The following is a 25,028-nucleotide window of genomic DNA, read 5'->3' as shown; positions in this document are numbered from 1 at the left end:
ACAGGTCTCAGGAAATGTTAACTTTATTGTGGACACAACAAAGTGAGATGCCGGCCTAATATCTGACCAGCTCTGGTAAAACTTAACATCTTATACTGTTCTCTTATCGTTCTGCATCCAATGAGCATCCTTCTATTTATCTTTCTTGCTAGACTCCTCACACTTTGATGCACAACAAACCTTGCTTTTTTATGCTTAGCCTAGTTCTACTTTAATTCATTTCTTCAACAGTAACAGTGAAAACACAGAAAGCCGGAAAGTTCTGTCATTGGCAAGGAAGTGTTGCGTCATAAACGATGGAAAATTCAGTCATTGGCGGGGAAAGAGTTAAAGGAGTAGTTCACTTTAAAATGAAAATTACCTCATGATTTACTCACCCTCAAGCCATCCTAGATGTATATGACTTTATACTTTCTGATGAACACAATCTTATTTATTAAAAGTTATATTAATAAATATCCTGACGCTTCCAAGCTTTATAATGGCAGTGACGGGGTCCATTCAGTTTAAAGCTCAAAAAAGTGCATCCATCTTTTATAAAAGTAATCCACATGGCTCCGGGGGGGGGATCGTCGCACCAGTTACTCTTTTCCGTAAGTTGAATACGGAAGGCGGTCCATCGGAAGCTAAATATTTTACTTTATAACATGTTAAATATTGATATTTTTCTTACACAAACGCATCGATTCGCTTCAGAAGGCCTTAATTAACTCGCCAGAGCCGTGTGGAGAGACTTTTATAATGGATGGATGCACTTCTAAGAGTTTTAAACTGAATCGACCTGCCATTATAAAGCTTGGAAGCGTCAAGATATTTATTAATGTAACTCTGATTGTGTTCATCTGAAAGAAGAATGTCATATACACCTAGGATGTCTTGAGGGTGAGTAAATCATGGGGTCATTTTCATTTTAAAGTGAACTACTCCTTTAATAATCTGGGTGTCTCTATTCTACCATTGTGTGTGTGGCTGACTATAATCAGTCAGACCATTCATTCTCATCAAGTTCTGAGTCGTCTTCTGAGTCGCTGTATTCCACGGCAATGCGGCGAGAGAGGATAGTGGCCACGTCATTCCCAACCGGCTCTCTTTTAGCCTGCTGTTCCTGCTGCTCCTGTACTTTCTTCAGTTGGATACCTGAACACACACAAAACACATGTACAGTAGCAAATACACTACAAAGGGCCAACTTGTTTTGTGCACAGCATTTGACAACCTTAACATACAGAAATGGAAAAAATGAAGAGACCACTTAACATTGAGAAATTTTTTCCAGAGCTGTTGAGTTTGGACTAAACAACAAAAGCATTAAAATGATTTCAATTAATCATATGACCATTCACAGCCATTATAAAGCTTGGATTAGCCAGGACATTTTTTAACATAGCTCCGATTGTATTCATCTGAAAGAAGAATGTCATATACACCTAGGATGACTTGAGGCTGAGTAAATCATGGGCTAATTTTCATTTTTGGGTGAACTATCCCTTTAAGTTTGCTTAAAAATAGAACACTTTCATGACGGTTTATTAACACTTAAGTACACTTTTAAAAAGTGCATTTTGTAATAATGTCAAATGAAAGTATTTACATTCAAGTACATTTTAAATAATTATGTTTAAATGATATTTTGTGCTTTAAAGAAGTACACTTATTTTGATATGTTGACTAACAAACTAAAGCACATGTAACGTACTTGATCACACTATTGTAACTGTTGTGTGATATTCAATATTCCATTTAAAGGTAATATATTACAAATGTACTAAATTGCAAATGTGTAATTACAAATATATTTAAAAACATGGCATACAAGTTTCAATAGAAATTACATTAAAGTATATTTTAGTTGACCATAAATGCTTGTCAGCATTTTGCCAGTACATAATATTTAAAAAGACAATATAAGTAATTATGAAATAACATATAAAGTTAGTCAAAAAACACTTTAATTAAACATTTAATATAAATGTACAATATAATACATTTTCATTGAATTGCAATTAAGTGTACGAAAACAGTACTTCAGTTCGAACTTAAGTATATTATTTCCTAAATAAGCATCCTAAATTGTACTTTTTCATGTGTATACAGTAATATACTCATGTTAATGTGTTCCACCATAGATAGCACTCTCCTGCTGATGTTGACGAAATATGCACAAACACACTCCACTTACCCATGCGTATTGCTGAGAGTAGGTCACTGCGAGCGTCTGTGACAGGCTGCAGACTGCGTCTCCGTCCCTCTCCAAGTGCTCCTGGATGAGGTGGTATGGGAGGGGCTGGGGGAGGAGGCGGACCTCCAGGAGGTGAGGCTAAAACCGGTCCAGGAGGTGGGACAGGTGGAAGAGGATACCGTAAGGCTGATGGAATTGGTCCAGAATGAGGAGTAGCTGGAGGTGAGGCAAAAGCCGTCTGTGCCGATGGAATGATGGGAGGCACTGGAGGAGGGGGCGGACCTGAACTGGCGTAGTACTCCATCATACTAAAAGAGAGAAAGAGAGAAGGTGAAAAACCTAGTATTTGGAAACCTCTACATGGACCAGCATACATTGCCACTGGATTAAGGCTTTTGACTGTTAGCATAAAAGTCAGGTCCACTTTGTAGCTTTTTCCAGTGCTCACTGTATCATTCCAGTATACCTTGTAAACACAACTGGTGTGTTCACACTTGGGCTGTTTGGTTCGATTAAAACAAACAAAGTGCGATTGCTGTTAGTGCAGCTCATTTGAATAAGTGTGAACTGTGAATGCTGTTCCGTCACAAAATATATGTAATAAAAGCAGACCAATCAGGTTGTGAACACATCCCTGTGCCTTTAGCTTCGGTATCTTAAGGTTCGGTGATAAAATGCCAATGCTAAGTGGACAGGACTAAATGTTTTTTTGGGGGGGGTCTGGACCAAACGAACCAAGCAAACCAAACTACAGATGTAAACACACCCTTGGTTTCTAGACCAATTTAAAGGGATAGTTCACCCAAAAATGAAAATTAGTCCATGATTTACTCACCCTCAAGTCATCCTAGGTGTAAATGACATTCTGCTTTCAGACGAATAAAATCGGGGTTATATTAAAAAAGTCCTGGCTCTTCCGAGCTTTATAATGGCAGTTATTGTTGCTCTGTTTTTGAAGTACATAAAAAATGCATCTGTCCGTCAAATAACGTGCTCCACGCGGCTCCGGGGTGTTAATAAAGGCCTTCTGAAGCGAATCGATGCGTTTGTGTAAGAAAAATAACCATACTTAATACGTTACAAAGTAAAGTTTCGGCCAATTGCCTTCCATATTCAATTTATGGAAAAAGTGTTGAATTGTGAGAAGGCACTTTCAACACTTTTCCACGGAAGGCGATCGGCTGGAACTTTACTTTATAAAGTTTTAAATCAAGTCAAGTCAAGTCAAGTCAGAACTGCACATGGGTCCTTCAACTTGCCGTCAGTGTAAATCGTGACACACTGCCATTATAAAGCTTGGATTAGCCTGGACTTTTTCAATATAGTAAATTATAGTAAAATATATTTTATTTGTCTGAAAGAAGAATGTCATATACACCTAGGATGACTTGAGGGAGAGTAAATCATGGGCTAATTTTCATTTTTGGGTGAACTAACCCTTTAATCCGCTCCAGATTCATTTTGAGATCTGGAACTGCCAATTTGTGCCTGCTCTTACATTTCATGAACAGTGTGCAATATTCATCAGACGGTTAGTGAAGTTGTGGGCAGACCTCAGGTATCCTGTCGAGACCATTTCACACTGGACACGCAAGCAGTGCATATTTTTTCAATGCCCATGTTAAATTAGAGCATTCACATCCCTTGAACTTTTAAAAAGAGTACTTATTACGTCAATAATGTACCTTAAAAGAATATAATTCGGTGCTAACTAAATGTAACGTTTTAGCACATATGGCTGCATGTCGATTGCAATTAAAGGAAAATGTGTTATAGTTTAAATGCAAATAGCTGAATGTTAGAGTGCTCTTTTGACTAATTGAATCAGGACATCAGGACATACAGTATGCAATTTCATAATTACAATATACTGCCGAATGTACTGACAAGCATTTATGGTAAAATAAAATATACTTTAAATAAATTACATTTAAATTTGAAACTCAACACAATTGTTGTGATGAAACAATTTAGTACATTTAAAATATATTAAATGTAATATAGAATAAAGTTATAATCAAGTACTGTACATGTGCTTTAGTATATTAGTCAACACATTAAAAGTGTATTTTTAAAGCACAAAACATTTAAACAATGAATTACATTTGTGTACTTTAAATTAAAACTTTTAACTTGACATTATTACAAAGTGTACCTTTTAAAGGTGTACTTTTATATTTTAATACAAGTAAAAAAAAAATTTATAGGCTATACTTGATACTTGACTAGATTTGAAGTACACTACAAGTGCACATTCATTACAATTAAAGGGATAGTTCACCCAAAAATGAAAATTATCCCATAATTCAATCACCTGCAAGCCATCCTAGGTGTATATGACATTCTTCTTTCAGCCAAACACAGTCGGAATTATATAAAAAAAAAAAAATCCTGGCTCTTCCCAGCCTAATAATGGGAGTGAATGGTACCCCAGATTTTGAAGCTCAAAAAAGTCCATCCATCCATCATTAAAGTAATCCTTATGAAGGCCTTATGAAGGTCACTCTTCCGCCAGAACTCGACTCGTTTTTTAATATACTGTAACTCTGATTGTATTCGTATGAAAGAGGAATGTCATATACACCTAGGATGACTTGAGGGAGAGTAAATCATGGGCTAATTTTCATTTTTGAGTGAACTAACCCTTTAAGTGCAGAACATAACCAAAATTCACCATAAAAGCATATAACCCAATTTTTTTTTGGAAGAAAAAAATTATGCAACAAGATCTTAAAAAAGCAGTCACACATTTTTTGCTATTACCCATAGTCTGTTGGTGGAAGCGTGATGCTTCCGTTGACTCCATTTTCTCGGGGTAGGTACTGTGGAGGAGTTGGATGTGTTCGAGCGAGTAAGCCCCCTCTGTAACCTCCATCAGCACCCACAGCCACCCCTGCAGGCCCTCCGATGCTGTGGTACTCGTGCTCTACCCCTCCATTGGCACTAGATGATGCTGTCTCCACAGGCATGAACGGGTGCGGCGGTGCTCGTGCTGGAGCGGGACATGCTGGGACTGGGTAGTCGAAGTTGTTTGGCTGTGGCCTGTCGAAAAGAAGAATAATGGGTAACACTTTACGTTAAGGTTCATTAGTTAACATTAGTTTACTACATTAGTTAACATGAACTAATAATGAGCTGCAACTAATAAAGCATTTATTTATCTTTGTTAATGTTAATTTCAACATTTACTAATACATTATTAAAATCTTGTTAACATTAGTTAATGCACCGTGAACTAACATGAAGAGACCATGAACGGCTGTATTTTTATTAACATTAACAAAGCTGAACAAATACAGTAACAAATGTATTGCTCATGGTTAGTCCATGTTAACTAATGAAACCTTATTGTGAAGTGCGACCACTTTACAATAAGGTCTCATTTGTTAACTTCAGTTAATGCATTAACTAACAATGAGCAATACATTTGTAACTGTATTTGTTCATCTTTGTTAATGTTAATAAAAATACAGCTGTTCATGTTAGTTCACAGTGCATTAATAATGTTAACAAATGCAACATTTGATTTGAATAATATAGTAGTAAATGTTGAAATTAACATTAACTAAGATTAATAAATGCTGTAAAAGCATTGTTAATAATAATAATTAGTTACATTTATATAGCGCTTTTCTAGCACTCAAAGCACTTTACAAATAGAAGGGGGGAATCTCCTCAACCACCACCAATGTGCAGCACCACTTGGATGATGCGACTGCAGCCATATTGCGCCAGAACGCCCACCGCACACCAGCTGATTGGTGGAGAGGAGACCTAATGATGTAGCCAATCATATGTATATATATATATATATAAATAAATAAATATATATATATATGGGGATGAATAGGAGGCCATGATGGACAGGGGCCAATGGGCAAATTTGGCCAGGATGCTGGGGTTACACCCCTACTCTTTACAATACTGGGTTAAAAATAACCCAAGTTGGGTTGAAAATGGACTAACCCAGAAATTGGGTTGTTTTAACACAGCGATTGGGTTGTTTTAAGCAAACATTTAACCGCTGGGTTAAAGCGGTTGGGTTAGACTCCCCCTAAAATTGCCTCATCGACACGGCATCCTCAATAAACCCGTCTCCGGCGTGATGACTCCGATTGTTCGAATATTACAATTTAATAATTGTTAATATTCCGATCTATTATGACCTCTGATCTGTAAAGTTGCCAGAATAATAATCATACGCTGTTTTTTAATTGGCCAGAGGAGAACTGGCACCCCGACTGAGCCTGGTTTCTCCCAAGGTTTATTTTTCTCCATTAGGTCACCTGATTGGGTTTTGGTTTCCTTGCCACTGTCGCCTCTGGCTTGGCTTGCTCAGTTGGGGACACTAAATTGTTCAACTAAATACCCAAATAAATCTAATTATTAAACTAAATTAACCATATAAACTAAATTACTGATCTAATTACTGTTTTAATGCCCACATTGTCACTGTATGATAATTGAAATAAGCTGATGACATCACCGTTTTCTCCAGAACGGCTATACGGCTGAAGAAAATTCTGTTGCATTATTTTCCTGCAGTTTAACACTGTAAAGCTGCTTTGAAACAATCTGCATTGTAAAAAAAAGCTATATAAATAAAGTTGACTTGACTTAAAACAACCCAATTGCTGGGTTAGTCCATTTTCAACCCAACTTGGGTTATTTTTAACACAGCATTTTTTAGAGTGTATCGAAGGACATTCTGGGATTTTTAATGACCACAGAGAGTCAGGACCTCGGTTTAACGTCTCATCCGAAGGACGGTGCTCTCTGACAGTATAGTGTCCCGATCACTATACTGGGGTGTTAGGACCCACACAGACCACAGGGTGAGCGCCCCCTGCTGGCCTCACTAACACCTCTACCAGCAGCAATCTAGTTTTCCCAGTTGGTCTCCCATCCAGGTACTAACCAGGCTCAGCCCTGCTTAGCTTCAGTGGGAAACCAGTCTTGGGCTACAGGGTGATATGGCTGCTGGTTGTTCATTTTTAGTTCATGTCATCAAAAGTAGTTAACTAATGAAACCTTATTGTAAAGTTTTACCAATTAATGCAAAACATTGCAATAATGATTTCCGAGGAACTAAATCATAAGAATTCTAGATATTACTAAGCACTTTATACAAATATACCTAGCCGGTCAAAAGTCTGGAATAATTACAATTTTAAAAAGTGTCACATGATCCTTCAGAAATCATTCTAATATACTTATTTGGTGCTCAATTATTATTAATAATGGTTCTCACTATTATCAATGTTGGGAACAGTTTTGGCTGCTGGAAACTGCAATAAAAAATGTTCAGGATTCTTTAATTAATAAAAAGTTCAAAAGAACAGCATTTCTTTGAAATCTTAAATTATAAATGTCTTTACTGTCACTTTTGATTAATTGAATGTGTCCTTGCTGAATAAAAGTATTAATTCATTATTATTCAAATAACTTTTTTTAGCAATGTGATTATCATGGCATAAATACGGTTTCAAAGATCAGACCTGCCGTCTGGAGACAGCGAGCCCTCAGACGATACACCCCTGCGAAGTGGATGATTATGATGACGATGGTCTGGCCGTAGCTCCTTATCAAAAGCCATCATGTTCCATTCCTGTCTGCGGTTATGAGCCTTACGAACCTTCTTCACCTCACGAGGCAGCGTACCATCAACACACCGCTTCTGCTCCTGTGCCATAGTGAGCGTGAAGGAGAGAGGAAGATGTAAATGATCTTTTAGCTTGAAAAGTTCATTCTGAGCAAAACCATTTTCCTCTGGGAGAGTTTTCACTTAGAAAAGGGACTGTGTGTGAATGGGTCAAATAAGCAAAACTCATTAAGTCATGCACTGCTGCAAAGCCAACTATGTTTGCAAAAACATTACCAGATTTATAGACATTCAAAACATTCAAAGGAGTGATGAATTTACCCTATGCTTCCTCTTCTCTTTTCTCTTGTCTTCAGTGTCTTGAAGCATTTTCTCCTTCCACAAGTCAAAGAAATATGAGGGGTCTGTGTAGAACTTAATTCCATCAATATGGTCATCCCTGGATCACACAAACAAACAAACACAACTAATTAATGGGATAGTTCACCAAAAAAATGAAGATATTTTTGAGGAAATCTGAGAGCTTTCTGTCCCTCCATTGACAGCTACACAACTACCACTTTGACGCTTCAAAAAGTCCATAAAGAGATAAAAATGAGCGGTTTAGTCAAAATTATCTGAAGAGACAAGATCACTTTATGATGAACAGATTAAATTTAGTCTTTTATTACCATATAAATATTCACCCATTCACACATCAATTGTGGTAACGGAAGCTCAAGCATGTTTGGTTGACGTGCGAGAACCAATGAGGTTCATTCTTGTGTTACTCAGCACATTTGAGCTTCAGCGAGAACCAATGAGGTTCATTCTTGTTACGCAGCACGTTTCAGCTTCAGCGAGAACCAATGAGGTTCATTCTTGTTACGCAGCACGTTTGAGCTTCAGCGAGAACCAATGAGGTTCATTCTTGTGTTACTCAGCACGTTTGAGCTTCCTCAAGAACCAATGAGGTTCATTCTCGTGTTACGCAGCACGTTTGAGCTTCAGCGAGAACCAATGAGGTTCATTCTTGTTACGCAGCACGTTTCAGCTTCAGCGAGAACCAATGAGGTTCATTCTCATGTTACACAGCACGTTTGAGCTTCAGCGAGAACCAATGAGGTTCATTCTCGTGTTACGCAGCACGTTTGAGCTTCAGCGAGAACCAATGAGGTTCATTCTTGTGTTACTCAGCACGTTTGAGCTTCCTCAAGAACCAATGAGGTTCATTCTCGTGTTACGCAGCACGTTTGAGCTTCAGCGAGAACCAATGAGGTTCATTCTCGTGTTACGCAGCACGTTTGAGCTTCCTCAAGAACCAATGAGGTTCATTCTCGTGTTACGCAGCACGTTTGAGCTTCAGCAAGAACCAATGAGGTTCATTCTCGTGTTACGCAGCACGTTTGAGCTTCAGCGAGAACCAATGAGGTTCATTTTCGTGTTACGCAGCACGTTTGAGCTTCAGCAAGAACCAATGAGGTTTGTATCTGCGTCAAGCAGGTTTGGTTGAGCTTTTTATGTTCGCTGATCAATGTTTGTGAATAAAAGCCTAAATTCAATCTGTTCATCATATAAAGTGATTGAGTCTCTTCAGAAATTTAGACTAAACCGCTCAATTCATTTGGATTCGTTTTATGATCTCTTTATGAACAGTTTGAAGCGTCAAAGTGGTAGTTGTGTAGCTGTCAATGGAGGGACAGAAAGCTCTCAGATTTCATCAAAAAGATCTTCATCTGTGTTCTGAAGATGAACGAAAGTCTTAGAACGACATGAGGGTAATTAATGACATAATTTTCAACTATCCCTTTAATATTAAAAACAAGAGAATGAAAGCACACGCACACGCACACGCACACGCACACGCACACACACACACACACACACACACACACACACACACACACACACACACACACACACACACACACACACACACACACACACACACACACACACACACACACACACACACACACACACACCTGTAGGCAGAGAGTATGTTCAGAGGTGGTGGTTTGTCGCTGGTGTTGTACATCCCTGTGATGGGGTTTGGAATGCTGCTCTTTGTCACCACCTGCTGGTCTTGAACTGTAGAACTCTTGAAGGCTTTACGCATGTTAATGTCCTGAAGTGATACTGTGGCAAACAGGAAACAGAGAGATTATTACACACAAGTACATCAATTATCTCTAGGCACACAATATCTGCTCTCCACAGAATTACAAAACCCACCATTTACAAAGTTCTACACATGCCCTGAATTATCTATGAGTTGTGTTTTTTGATGTTATATCAACATCAATTTCACAGATTTTCAAAAAAAAGGGTAATAGCGAAAAAAATGGTAAAAAAAATAAAATAATAATCTACTGATTATGCCTAGGCATGCCCATCATTCCTGTATGATGCTATTAATATTTCACTGGTACTAGTTAAATACTATGGTTTGGTTAACCTTACTTTGACATTTAAAGGAATGTAACTCACATTCCAACAGACAGTTATTTTTATTAATCAATAATTTTTATGGATACGGATTCAAGGGGTAGTGGTACAAATGTAGTAATACATTTAACATGATTAAAGTCGCCATGAAACGTAATTTGCGATAGTCCTCTCGTCTCTATTGTGACATATAGCTGAAGAACAAATGTAGGGCAGGACTTGATTTTGTCCATTTTTGTAATTGATTGGATGGTGTTTATTTGCTACTGGTGGATCTCATGTAAATGACAGGTACTCTTTTAACCCCCCCCCCCCCCCCCCCCCCAAATGATAAATAATTTTTTTTACAAATGAAAATTTTTATTTCATGGTGACATTAAAGTCATGAAAAGACCACCTAATTTAAAAATTACACACAAGAAAGTGGATCCTCTGGTCATTTTTGATCTGTATATCCTGTTAAAAGAGCACCCGCCCCATCTCTGGTCAAGTGATCCTTGACCTTTGATCTTTGACTGACCTTCCTCCACACTAGAGTCCAACTGAGTGACCTTGATTGCAAGCCGGTCTATACGGTCCTGTAGAGAATTAGCACGCAGGTAGAATGTATTGGCTTCATTAAAGAGCTCGCCAAACACGTCCTCGGCATGTTTGCCTATTGAAGATGAGTAAAACAGACAGAAGATCAGAGATGAGCTTTGAAATAATCATTTAGAGAATGCAGAAAACATCTTACAGCACACTTATTAGGAACAATCCTCTAGATGCAACCTGAGGCTAGGTTATGTGCTCAAGGGCACAACTTTCATTTACAATCTTCAACTATTACAGTAATTCCGGTGCATGCTCTAATATACAGGAGAACTGCAGCAACACACAAATATTCACTGCAAATCAAATGATGTGTGTCTCATTCCATACATTCACACAAACACATTTGCTCAGTCACACAAAATTGCACACACACATTGGAAATTGCAGGCAACATGAATGCACCGATTCAGGGTCTTTGACCCCACAGAACGCATATACTCGGCGTCCACATCTGTCGATCTCTCTCTGCACTTCGTGGGATTAAGCTTTAGAGCTTTTGCTGGAAGCCAGTGAACAAAAAGCATCGCTATCCCATTTCAGTTTGTCAATTGATTTATGTGTATTTGTGTAAAACAGCACTACTTGCATATAGATTAAACTCTATTATGATTTCAACCAAAATGCTAAACTGTGTTCTCAGAACAAGGCTGTCTTGCATAATTGTCAGGCTGCATGTTTTTTTATTTATTTATACAATTAATTAATTATTAATATAAAAAGAATCTACTCAAATCAATGTCAATACAGAACATTCCCATTGACTTTTTGTTATTGTATTTTCCCCAGACAATATTGGTAGAAATGTTTAATTGGTTTTTGTTGTTTTGTTTTGTTTTGCTTTGCCTTTTTTTGTGTGTTTTGCTTTGTTTTGTTTTACATTGTTTTGCTTTGCTTTGCTTTGTTTTGCTTTATTTTGCTTTGCTTTATTTTGCTTTGGTGTTTTGTTTTGCTTTATTTTTCTTTGGTGTTTTGTTTTGCTTTATTTTGCTTTGGTGTTTTGTTTTGCTTTGTTGTTTTGCTTTGCTTTGTTTTGTTTTGCTTTATTTTGCTTTGGTGTTTTGTTTTGCTTTATTTTGCTTTGTTGTTTTGTTTTGCTTTATTTTGCTTTGTTGTTGTTTTTTCTCTTTATTTTGCTTTGGTGTTTTGTTTTGCTTTATTTTGCTTTGGTGTTTTGTTTTGCTCTATTTTGCTTTGTTGTTTTGTTTTATTTTGCTTTGTTGTTTTGTTTTGCTTTATTTTGCTTTGTTGTTTTGTTTTACTTTATTTTGCTTTGATGTTTTGTTTTGCTTTATTTTGCTTTATTTTGCTTTGTTGTTTTATTTTATTTTATTTTGCTTTGGTGTTTTGTTTTGCTTGATTTTATTTTGCTTTGTTTTTTTGTTTTGCTTTATTTGCTTTGTTGGTTTTTTTGCTTTATTTTGCTTTGGTGTTTTGTTTTGCTTTATTTTGCTTTGTTGTTTTGTTTTGCTTTATTTTGCTTTGTTGTTTTGTTTTGCTTTGTTTTGCTTTGTTGTTTTGTTTTGCTTTATTTTGCTTTGGTGTTTTGTTTTGCTTTATTTTGCTTTGCTTTATTTTGCTTTGGTGTTTTGTTTTGTTTTGCTTTATTTTGCTTTGTTGTTTTGCTTTATTTTGCTTTGGTGTTTTGTTTTGCTTTATTTTGCTTTGCTTTATTTTGCTTTGGTGTTTTGTTTTGCTTTATTTTGCTTCAGTGTTTTGTTTGGCTTTATTTTGCTTTGTTGTTTTGTTTTGCTTTATTTTGCTTTGGTGTTTTGTTTTGCTTTATTTTGTTTTGCTTTATTTTGCTTTGGTGTTTTGTTTTGCTTTATTTTGCTTTGTTGTTTTGCTTTATTTTGCTTTGGTGTTTTGTTTTGCTTTATTTTGCTTTGCTTTATTTTGCTTTGGTGTTTTGTTTTGCTTTATTTTGCTTCAGTGTTTTGTTTTGCTTTATTTTGCTTTGTTGTTTTGTTTTGCTTTATTTTGCTTTGTTGTTTTGTATTGCTTTATTTTGCTTTGGTGTTTTGTTTTGCTTTATTTTGCTTTGTTGTTTTGTTTTGCTTTATTTTGCTTTGTTGTTTTGTTTTGCTTTATTTTGCTTTGTTGTTTTGTTTTGCTTTATTTTGCTTTGTTGTTTTGTTTTGCTTTATTTTGCTTTGTTGTTTTGTTTTGCTTTATTTTGCTTTGTTGTTTTGTTTTGCTTTATTTTGCTTTGGTGTTTTGTTTTGCTTTATTTTGCTTTGTTGTTTTGTTTTGCTTTATTTTGCTTTGTTGTTTTGTTTTGCTTTATTTTGCTTTGGCGTTTTGTTTTGCTTTATTTTGCTTTGGTGTTTTGTTTTGCTTTATTTTGCTTTGCTTTATTTTGCTTTGGTGTTTTGTTTTGTTTTGCTTTATTTTGCTTTGTTGTTTTGCTTTATTTTGCTTTGGTGTTTTGTTTTGCTTTATTTTGCTTTGCTTTGCTTTATTTTGCTTTGGTGTTTTGTTTTGCTTTATTTTGCTTCAGTGTTTTGTTTTGCTTTATTTTGCTTTGTTGTTTTGTTTTGCTTTATTTTGCTTTGGTGTTTTGTTTTGCTTTATTTTGTTTTGCTTTATTTTGCTTTGGTGTTTTGTTTTGCTTTATTTTGCTTTGGTGTTTTGTTTTGCTTTATTTTGCTTTGCTTTATTTTGCTTTGGTGTTTTGTTTTGCTTTATTTTATTTTGCTTTGTTTTTTTGTTTTGCTTTATTTTGCTTTGTTGGTTTTTTTGCTTTATTTTGCTTTGGTGTTTTGTTTTGCTTTATTTTGCTTCAGTGTTTTGTTTTGCTTTATTTTGCTTTGTTGTTTTGTTTTGCTTTATTTTGCTTTGTTGTTTTGTATTGCTTTATTTTGCTTTGTTGTTTTGTTTTGCTTTATTTTGCTTTGGTGTTTTGTTTTGCTTTATTTTGCTTTGCTTTATTTTGCTTTGGTGTTTTGTTTTGCTTTATTTTATTTTGCTTTGTTTTTTTGTTTTGCTTTATTTTGCTTTGTTGGTTTTTTTGCTTTATTTTGCTTTGGTGTTTTGTTTTGCTTTATTTTGCTTCAGTGTTTTGTTTTGCTTTATTTTGCTTTGTTGTTTTGTTTTGCTTTATTTTGCTTTGGTGTTTTGTTGTGCTTTATTTTGCTTTGCTTTATTTTGCTTTGATGTTTTGTTTTGCTTTATTTTGCTTAGTTGTTTTGCTTTATTTTGCTTTGGTGTTTTGTTTTGCTTTATTTTGCTTTGTTGTTTTGCTTTGTTTTGTTTTGCTCTGCTCAGATTTGCTGCCTAGCTGTTTGGGTAAACTGTCAAATGATTATTGTAAAGAAAACATGTTGACATAAGAAAATCAGCGTACATATGGCATGATGGTATTGTAAATGCAGCTTTTTAAACAAAGGCAGAAGAAGACATATAACACTTTATATTTAAAAAAATCTTTGGAGATTTTTTAAATTTGTTTAACTGAAATGTTTAATTGGTATTTTTTGTTTTGCTTTTTTATTTTGGTGTTTTGTTTTGTTTCACTCTGCTGTGTTTTGTTTTGCTTAACTTTGTTTTGTTTTGATTTGATTTGATTTGATTTGATTTGATTTGATTTGATTTGATTTGATTTGATTTGATTTGCTCTCCTCTCCTCTCCTCTCCTCTCCTCTCCTCTCCTCTCCTCTCCTCTCCTCTCCTCTCCTCTGCTTTGCTTTGTTGTGTTTTGTTTTGTTATGCTCTGCTTTGTTTGCCCAGATGTTTGGGTAAATTGTCAAATGATGACTGTAAAGAAAATATATTGACATAAGAAAATCAGTGTACCTATTACATGATGGTATTGTAAAGGCAGCTTTTTAAACCGGGGCAGAAGAAGACATATAACCCTTTATATTAAAACAAATCTTTGTTCAATTGCCCCTTTAGAAAGAGGTCTGACAAAAATTCATACATTTTATGATAACATTTCCATGCCCAGTATTTATTCTGGTTTAAAAATAAAACGATACTTTAGCCAATCTAATATGATAAAGTAGGTCTTACTGAGGCTGCTAAGTTGGCGTATGATGGCAGAGAGAGTGTTGTTGGTCACACACTCCAGCTCATTGCTGATGGTCTCAGGTAAAGCTCCTCTGCACAGGTGCTTCGGCTCGATGTTTCTCTTGACCAGCGGCATGGCTTTACCTCACCACACACACACACCAACAAACCTCAGCACCTGGAAGTACACAAACACAGTCAGTTAGACCAAATATCCTTACACCAGCCATTGCACGTCATTCACCATGTCACATAATGAAGTCTAAAATATGAGTTTGGCGTTCATGTTTTATGGGGACTTTCCATAGACATAAACAGAAAACTGTTTTAAGCTGTTTTCCTCATGGGGGCCCATAATTATAAAAAAGTATTTTGACCCCATAATGTAGGATATACCTGAACCACACACACGCACACGCACACGCACACACACACACACACACACACACGTCTGTTTCACTATCTTTGTGAGTACTCTCCATAGACGTAATGATTTGTATACTGTACAAACTGTATATTCCATCCCCTTACAACCTACCCATCACACAAACCTTTCTGCAATTTTATATTTGGGTCAAAGAAGAGACGTCACAATTTTGGTGTCCGCATCAAATTAAGTTTACAAGTTATTTTATATACATAAAAACATGTTAAATGCAATTAAAGTGTCTACTTTACTATTTCAAATAACAAAATAAAATGTCAACTTATAGGGGAAATAATGTTCCAAAGTGTAAAATTGTCATTCAGCATAATGGTCCGGATTTTGCAATTACATCTTTACGTATAAAATACCAATTTGTTGTGTTGGCTGTGTTATATTAAAAGTACTATATCTTATTTTATTTTTTAAGTATTTAAATAACCAGGGGACTTTTGTCTCGAAAATGCAGTTTGTAAGAGATCATTCAGTGTACACTCTAAAAAATGCTGTGTTAAAAATAACCCAAGTTGGGTTGTTTTAACCCAGAAATTGGGTTGTTTTAAGCAAACATTTAACCCAACCGCTGGGTTAAAACAACCCAAATGCTGGGTTAAAACAACCCAAATGCTGGGTTAAAACAGCCCAATTGCTGGGTTAGTCCATTTTCAATCCAAATTGGGTTATTTTTAACACAGCATTTTTTAGAGTGTACACATTTTCGGGACAAAAGTCCCCTGGTTATTTAAATACTTAAAAAATAAAATAAGACATTGTCCTTTTAATATAACACAGCCAACACAACAATTTGGTATTTTATACATTTATTTAATGATGTAATGGCAAAATCAAGTCCGTAAACAAAAACAAAAAACGTATTTTTAACCCAACATTTTTTTAGAGTGTAACAGGATCAAGAAGCCATTCTGAAATCATATAAAAAACAGATGTCATTCGACAGTCTGTGACATCATCAAAAGATGTCACCACCATGTGGTGCTGTGGAAAAGTGAATTTATTGCTCTTAAATATTTGATAATTCCACCTTTTCGTGGTGTGGTATCCTAAGTTACAAAACCGCATGTCATTCAGTAAAATGCCAAAAAAACACTTATATTGTTAGATTTCTTTTTTTAAATAAGTAGATGTTAACCCTTGTGCATCCTTCAAATTCACTACCCTTTTGTTACCCTTGTGGATGAAAACATCCACTAAATTAAACTGCTGTAAAAATGTATCAGATAAAAAATAAAATAAAAATTACTACTAAACTACTAAATGTTTTTTTTTTTTTAAATCAGGATTTTAACTCTTTAATTGCCAATTTCATAAATTATGTCACTGATTTGGGGGAAAAAATCTGATACATTGTTACAGCAGTTTATTGGATGTTTTCAGCCACGAGGGTAACGAAAGGGTAGTGAATTTGCACACAGTGTATCGTTGAGTTTGTGAAAGTTTTCAAAGCGTTTTCCCAAAATATGTGTAAAAATAAAATTTGTCACCAAAAATCATTCCATTTGCTGAAACACAGAGAAAGTTGTGGCCAAATTAAGACTCAAAAGCACCCCATAGTGGATGAAAACGTCCCCAGGGACACATAAGGGTTAACTTTACTGGTCAAGCTCACTGTTTGATACAGGTGGCCAGTTGATGGCTGATGGTTGATAAGCTGAGGTAGAAGTTTTGTCATTCAGGGTAATGTTTTTTTCATTCAGTGTAATGCAAATGAATGACAGTATCGCTATATAAATAACAATATTAGCATCTTATTTATATTACAGATAAACAAGGAATGTTTAGCACGGACTAATGTGTTATACTTAATAAATATTAATATTTTAAATGCATTTTTTTATTGTTTAATTTGTGTTAATGATTAATTTTAGATGCCCACGAAAAGAGAGAGTTGAAAGGCACTGTAAAATGCCAAAAACCCCAAAAGTAAATGCAGACACTCTTAAAGCCCACTCACACCAAGAGACAATAACTATTATGATAATTATAATGGTTACCATATCAGCGTCCACATGATAACACTGTTCATTTTAAGCATGTAAGCTGCTGCAGTTTTGTCATCTGATGCTTTAAATGCTGGAGCTCTTTAAAGCAGAATGGATTCTGATTGGCTGTCAATGTTTTTATCGTTCATTAGCTGGAATGCTATAGGGATATAATAGTGATTCCAAAATATCGTTTCTCTTTGCCGTTATCGTTATAGTTGTGGTGTGGACTCTACTATTCTTTAATATTTAGAATGATTTGTTTTTAACTATATCTTCATCATTATCATTATAGTTCTCATACTTGGTGTGAATGGGCCTTTAGCAAGGAAAAGAGAAGGGTATTCAGGATTGCAATTTTGTCAGAATAATAACTTGCCAATATTTCTGAACAGAGAGTTCCCCCTCACTACCGTATGTCACAAGTTCAAAAGAGACCATTGAGGGTATTTCCATCCTGATAACGTCATTTATTTAGGCAAATCAAAAGTATTCATAAATATAGCTGCAAGAAGTCGGAAGTCAGAAACACAGTAACAAGCTAAGCAAGCATGGCAGAGAGCATCAGAACAGTAGAATAAAATTCTTATTATTTTTCAACATCTGCTTCTGCCGTCATTTACTAAAAAATCAGGTTAAAGTTCCCACCGGGATAGAAAAGCATAGTGCTGTCTGTGCTTGCCTCGTAGCAGCGATTTGAGCCGGCCCAGTGCAAGACGTACTGCTTAAAACTCAGGGCAGTTGATGTGCCAATGCAGTTGAGGCCCCGTCCACAGATCCGAGACTGCATGCCTGTTGTACGTGGCACCCCAGCCGATGGCAGAGGCATCCGTTAAGACCACGGCATGCCAGAACACTTGTTCTAGGGGAACTCCTGCTCATAGAAACAAAGGGCCCGACCACTGGCTTAAAGTTTGACAACAGTGCGGGGTAATGGAACCTGGTTTGGAAGCGGCCTGGATGGGCTGGGCAGCTTTCCTGCGACCAGCTACACGCTGTTGCCCAGGTGGAGGCTGCTGCTGGGGCTTAGCGGGAGCGGAGGCGGCTGCAGAGGGTTGCCCTCCGTGACGAACAGGCGGAGGATCTGCAGCCAGCGGACGGGTGGAGGCAGCAGCGGTCCTCCGGGCAGGATGTGACGAATAGCCTCAGTCTGCTTCTGGGCGGCCAAGAATTGTTAGGCAAAGCTCTCGACTGTGTCGCCGGATAGCCCAGCCTGGGAAATGGGGGAGTCCAGGAACCAATATTTATCGGTCTCCCTCATATCCGCCACGTTGAGCCAGAGATGGTGCTCCTGGACCACCATGGTGGACATCGCCTGACCAACGGATCGTGCTGTGATTTTCGTCACCCAGAGGGCGAGGTCTGTCGCCGCACGGAGCTCTCTCAAGAGGTCTGGGTCAGGTCTACTCTCATGCATGTCCTTGTCCTGGGCCTTATGCACCTGTAAGGGTGCCATGGCATGCAGAGCGGAAACAGCCTGTCCACAGGCTCTGTAAGCTTTGCCCGTGAGAATGGACGAGAACTTACAGGCCTTGGATGGGAGACGTGGATTACCCCGCCAAGAGGAAGCGGATGCCAGTCACAGTTGTATCGCAACGGCCCATTCCACTTGGGGGGATCTCCACGTACCCCTTGGCTGCCCCACCATCAAAAGTAGTGAGGGGGTACCAGATCGGTTTCTGGCAGAAAAAGTAGCCGTCCACGATCTCCTCATATACCTCCAGGAAGAATGGCACCAGCGCAAGAAAATCAATCATACAACCTATAAGGTTCGGGGCACGGTGGAGGATTCCACGCGAGCCCTACATTTTTGCCGACCTGGGATAACATAGCTGTCAATTCTAGGTCAGGCTCAGGCAACGCTACCAGTCCAGAAGTCTTCATCCCCAGATGAGTGAAGCTCCCCTCCCGAGGCAGTGATCAGCATCTGGTCATCAGCCAAAGAAATGGCTGGACGTCCACTTTGAGGAAGAGCAGGACACTCTTTCGGAAGCTCCACTGGTTATACAAGATATATCAAATATATACAAGATGCACTCGGCAGGGAAGCCCTGACCATAATCCTCGGGTCACCCTGGCTATTCACAGAAGTAGCCCTTTTTTGCTGGGCAGAAAATAGACTAGATCAGGGTATAGGTAAGGGGACTCAACCTTCTCTGAGGTATGAGATTCTCCAGCTTAACACCGAGATAGTCATGTTCCCGCAGTGAGAACATGAGCTATCCACAAAAGATGCCTCAGCGTGCTGAATGCTCGAAACACGAGAGACATCGATTGGGACCATCAGCTGGTGACAGGGCACGACCACATCCAGAAATGCACGGGTGGAATGACATCTTGAAAAAGATGCAGTGTCACACACCCTTGTCACACTTTTAGGGAAAGGCACTCTCTCAACTTGCTGGGACGGCTGCGGCACACAGAAAGAGAAATTGTGCAATCCTGTTGTGTACACTCAAAAAGAGACGCCCTCACCGAACCTCACAGCTGTACTGAACAGCATCTTTTTGAAGATGCCCTGCACTCAATTGCTGTGAACACAGCAGTTGTTTGAGCTCATGAGCTCTTGACCACCGCTGCTCGTGCCGTCACACCAACACTCGCCTTCTTGACTCGTAGTCGAAACACATCTGCTTGGCTCTGAAGTGAAGAACAAAATGTGCTGCATCCGCTTCCGTATTTATACCTGCGCTGCGAGGCGGGGTGCGAGATGCAAATCTTGCACGCCAATGTGCATTGGCTCGATCTGTAGACACTCAAAGCTGAGAGGGGCTCCCAGAAGAAATGTTGGTGATGTCGACGTAACGTCAAATGTGACCGACTAAAGGGAACTGAATGTAATGTTTTTAGCAGAGGTGGACAGTAACTAAGTACATTTACTTGAGTACTGTACTTAAGTACACTTTTTGAGTATCTGTACTTTACTGAAGTGTTATTTTTTAGGGATACTTTTACTTTAACTTCACTACATTTGAAAGACAAATATCGTACTTTTTACTCCACTACATTTCTATCAAGGTCCTCAAAGTCGAAAGTCGTTTCTGTAGCAGCTTTAAAAGTCAGTGGATGATTTTTTTCTTCTTTAAACGTTTTTTTTTTTTTTTGCAGACAGCCTATCCGTAATCACTCTTGTATAGGGTCATGTGAAGTTTCCCAAAAATGTTTTTAACACTGATCAGTTTACAGCTAAATGGAAGAAGACGGTTCCTTGGGACAGTGTGTGCACCCATGGCTATATTTAAAAAGTATGTTTCAGTTTTCTCAAAAGATTAAAGATTAGTTTAGTTGGATTAGTTTAGTTACACTTTGATGCATGTCTCATAAAATATTCAAAACTGTAAATGTTTGGGAGAAAGAGAAGAGTAAACAGTTGGGAGAATATTGGATGCGTATCAGTGTATAGGGTCCATGCATTCAGCCTTAAAGTGACAGCAGCTTTGTAAAGAGCTTTGTAACTTTTATACAAGAAATTGAACATTTCAATACTTGTATAAAAATTACAACGCTCTATACAAATGTAAAGAAATGAGTTTAAGGTAGTCGTATGCTAGCATGTCGGATGGAGCATCACTGACTGGCTTAAACCACCTTGGTGGCATAATGTGCATTTATACAACAATGCAACAATAATAAAATAATGCATTGACATAAAAAAGGAAATTTACTTTTGATACTTAAGTACTTTTAAAAACAAATACTTCTGTACTTTTACTTAAGTAAAAATCTGTTTTTAGAACTTTCACTTGTAACGGAGTAATATTTTACCAGTACTACTTTTACTTTTACTCAAGTAATAGAGTTTTGTACTTTGTCCACCTCTGGTTTTTAGACACTTAATTGCATATACAGTGAGGAAAATAAGTATTTGAACACCCTGCTATTTTGCAAGTTCTCCCACTTGGAGGGGAGGGGTCTGAAATTGTCATCGTAGGTGCATGTCCACTGTGAGAGACATAATCTCAAAAACAATATCCAGAAATCACAATGTATGATTTTTTAACTATTTATTTGTATGATACAGCTGCAAATGAGTATTTGAACCCCTGAGAAAATCAATGTTAATATTTGGTACAGTAGCCTTTGTTTGCAATTACAGAGGTCAAACGTTTCCTGTAGTTTTTCACCAGGTTTGCACTGCAGGAGGGATTTTGGCCCACTCCACCACACAGATCTTCTCTAGATCAGTCAGGTTTCTGGCCTGTCACTGAGAAACACGGAGTTTGAGCTCCCTCCAAAGATTCTCTATTGGGTTTAGGTCTGGAGACTGGCTAGGCCACGCCAGAACCTGGATATGCTTCTTACAGAGCCACTCCTTGGTTATCCTGGCTGTGTGCTTCGGGTCATTGTCATGTTGGAAGACCCAGCCTCGACCCATCTTCAATGCTCTGACTCTAATCATCCAAATGGTCATTGGCAAACTTAAGACGGGCCTGGACATGTGCTGGTTTAAGCAGGGGAACCTTCCGTGCCATGCATGATTTCAAATCATGACGTCTTAGTGTATTACCAACAGTAACCTTGGAAACGGTGGTCCCAGCTCTTTTCAGGTCATTGAACAGCTCCTCCCGTGTAGTTCTGGGCTGATTTCTCACCTTTCTTAGGATCATTGAGACCCCACAAGGTGAGATCTTGCATGGAGCCCCAGTCCGAGGGAGATTGACAGTCATGTTTAGCTTCTTCCATTTTTCAATGATTGCTTCAACAGTGGACCTTTTTTCACCAAGCTGCTTGGCAATTTCCCCGTAGCCCTTTCTAGCCTTGTGGAGGTGTACAATTTTGTCTCTAGTGTCTTTGGACAGCTCTTTGGTCTTGGCCATGTTAGTAGTTGGATTCTTACTGATTGTATGGGGTGGACAGGTGTCTTTATGCAGCTAACGACCTCAAACAGGTGCATCTAATTTAGGATAATAAATGGAGTGGAAGTGGACATTTTAAAGGCAGACTAACAGGTCTTTGAGGGTCAGAATTCTAGCTGATAGACAGGTGTTCAAATACTTATTTGCAGCTGTATCATACAAATAAAGAGTTAAAAAATCATACATTGTGATTTCTGGATTTTTTTTTCCGATTATGTCTCTCACAGTGGACATGCACCTACCATGACAATTTCAGACCCCTCCATGATTTCTAAGTGGGAGAACTTGCAAAATAGCAGGGTGTTCAAATACTTATTTTCCTCACTGTAAATAGCCTATATTTTAAGGTAATTTCTATTGAAACTTGTATAAGTATTTAAATATATTTGTACTTGCACTTCTGTAATTATGACATTTAAAACACTACAGTTCAAATTATAATCAAGTACTTGTTATGTTACTTTCACTGTGGCCTACTATCGAGAAACTAGTAAGGTAACTGTGTGTCACCAGAAGATTATACAGGGGGAGGTTGGTGTTCCCAGCCTTTCAGGATTAAGTTATTAGATGCACGCACGCACACGCACACACACACACACACACACACACTGCTCTCTGGATTACACCCGCTGTCACATTAACTATACCAATGACACATTTGAGAGAGAACACTGCTAGATCCATCCAGAAATTTGACATATTTGTTCATAAAGTTATTCTTTAATGCAAGAAAACAAGAATGTGTGTAGAATAAAAGGAATGATCGTTTATTCAGCTAAAACCTTTAAATCCACAACACAGCATGTTACACAAGGGTCACCTATACTTCCTGCAGAGCATATCAGTACTGAGGCATGCATTTCAATCCCAGGCTCAAGGTTTGCTTTATTGGATATTTTATAGGCTATATAACAAAGGTTTGAAGTCACATTCGCTGTCTCATAGTAGTTGAATTAGGTTTCAGGTTTCAGGAGAAGCTAAGCGCAAGTGTAATTGGTCAGCATCTTTCGCTTTAGTGACCAATCAGGCGGGCAGGCTTGTGGAAAGGTCCATTAACTCAAATGGAAATCAATGGCTCACTCCTCAACAGTGCTTCATTTCACTTGTAAAAGCACAGAACACACAATATCACATTGTGCTACATGGCACTAATTATCTGTTAATGACCAAACAAATGAGGAAAACATATTTCTGTTAAGGTACTTGCAAGCTAGATTAGTTGAAATGATTGAAGACGTTATGCCAAATGCAGATGTAGGTGTAGAAATGTGACAAACAAGTAAAATACCATATCAACAAAATACTATTGATGGGGTTTTATTGTATGTCACCACCAGAGGCAAACATAGAATGTACTGTGTATACAAATATTATCAGAAAGCACAGTATGGTCTCTTATAAGTCTCTTATGCTCATCAAGCCTTCATTCATTTGATCAAAAATACAGAAAAAATAATGGTTTTCTATTTGAATATACTTAAAAATATATATTTTATTTCTGTGATCAAAGCTGAATTTTCAGCATCATTACTCCAGTCTTCAGTGTCACATGATCCTTCAGAAATCATTCTAATATGAGGATTTATTATCAATGTTGGAAAAAGGTCTGCTGCTTAATATACTTTTTTTTCAGGATTCTTTGATGAATATAAAGTTAAAAAAGAACAGCATTTATTCAAAATAGTCTTTTCTAACAACATAAATCTTCATTTTTTAAATAAATTTAACACATCCTTGCTGAATAAAAGTATTAATCTCTTTCAAAAAATGAAAAAACAAAACAAAAAAAAGACTGACCCCAAACTTTTGAACGGTGTATATTGTATATATTATAAGATTTAGGTAACACTTTAAAGCATGTATGTATGTATGTATGCATGATACATCTTAAATGGGTTGTTTGTCATGTTTTAATGCATTATACCTTCTAAAAGTGGATTATAATGCATTATAATTGTAGTTACATTCTAAAGTGCATTACAAGGCATTATTAATTTTAATAACACTATAATGCATTATACATAAAGGCTTTAAGTAACGTGTTACCAAGATTTCTATTTTAAATAAATGCTGTTCTTTTTAGCTTTTTATTCATCAAAGAATCCTTATTTAAAAAATATTAAGCAGCACAACTGTTTCCAACATTGATAATAAATCCTCATATTAGAATGATTTCTGAAGGATCATCTGACACTGAAGACTGGAGTAATGATGCTGAAAATTTAGCTTTGCATCACAGGAATACATTAAAAAATAAAAAATATTCAAATAGAAAACCATTATTTTAAATTGTAATAATATTTCACAATATTACTGTTTTTTCTGTATTTTTGATCAAATAAATGCAGGCTTGATGAGCATAAGAGACATTAGAAACATTAAAAATAGTAATTTTCCAAACTTTTATATTTGTATTTATTTGCTTTTTGAATGTTTTATTTATTTTAATATGCATGGCATTATTGAAGTACCATACAATATAAAAATCAACATCATTTATAGGCTAGCTAGACAATAATTCAGTACTTGGTTGAAAGTAGTACCATGGCATCACTACCATCCCATCACCACCGGTATTTATTGTAAACGGAAATTGGAGTTTACAAAGCGCTTCCAACTCAGAAACCCTGATAGATAGCAAAGTTGAGGACTCATTTAATTAATATATCGTCCACCATTAGTGACGAGCTGCTACTGGCGCTGCGCGTGACGCTGACAATTGCGCGAGAGTTTATTATAGGGGACCATTAATCTCCCAACCTATGCCCTATAAACTATGTAAACATGTACGACTAGATATATTATAATAAGGAAACACTACACAAAGTTTTGAGTATGTATTTCAAAACATATTCGCTTACCAAAAGTGTCTTGAATGCAGATGCACGTAAGATGAAACGGACCGTCTGGCTGCGCTGCCATCAAGGCATTGCATTAG

The 25,028-nt window shown here is 37.1% G+C and overlaps 1 protein-coding gene across 2 annotated transcripts; it reads right to left on the bottom strand.

Moving 5' to 3' along the window:
• On the bottom strand, positions 1 to 25,028 carry wasf3a (WASP family member 3a). 2 transcript variants are annotated; one of them, XR_013816396.1, is made up of 10 exons: positions 24,952 to 25,028; positions 14,814 to 14,988; positions 10,729 to 10,863; positions 9,746 to 9,899; positions 8,103 to 8,220; positions 7,678 to 7,862; positions 4,943 to 5,221; positions 2,180 to 2,487; positions 925 to 1,137; positions 1 to 389 (listed from the first exon to the last, which is right to left on the bottom strand). XR_013816396.1 is itself a non-coding variant. In XM_079815495.1 (9 exons), the coding sequence occupies exons 2-9, from the start codon at positions 14,944 to 14,946 to the stop codon at positions 980 to 982; spliced, it is 1,470 nt and encodes a 489-aa protein (XP_079671621.1). In that variant the 5' UTR covers positions 14,947 to 14,988; positions 24,952 to 25,028; the 3' UTR covers positions 1 to 979. The 2 variants fall into 2 exon arrangements, 1 of the variants encoding a protein (XP_079671621.1); XM_079815495.1 differs by having other exon boundaries at positions 1 to 1,137.

The sequence above is a fragment of the Gobio gobio genome (assembly GCF_949357685.1).
Source record: "Gobio gobio genome assembly, chromosome: 4".
In the NCBI taxonomy this organism is placed as follows: Eukaryota; Metazoa; Chordata; class Actinopteri; order Cypriniformes; family Gobionidae; genus Gobio; species Gobio gobio.
The sequence above is the reverse complement of the archived record's forward strand: the minus strand, read 5'-3'. Positions and strand labels throughout refer to the sequence as shown.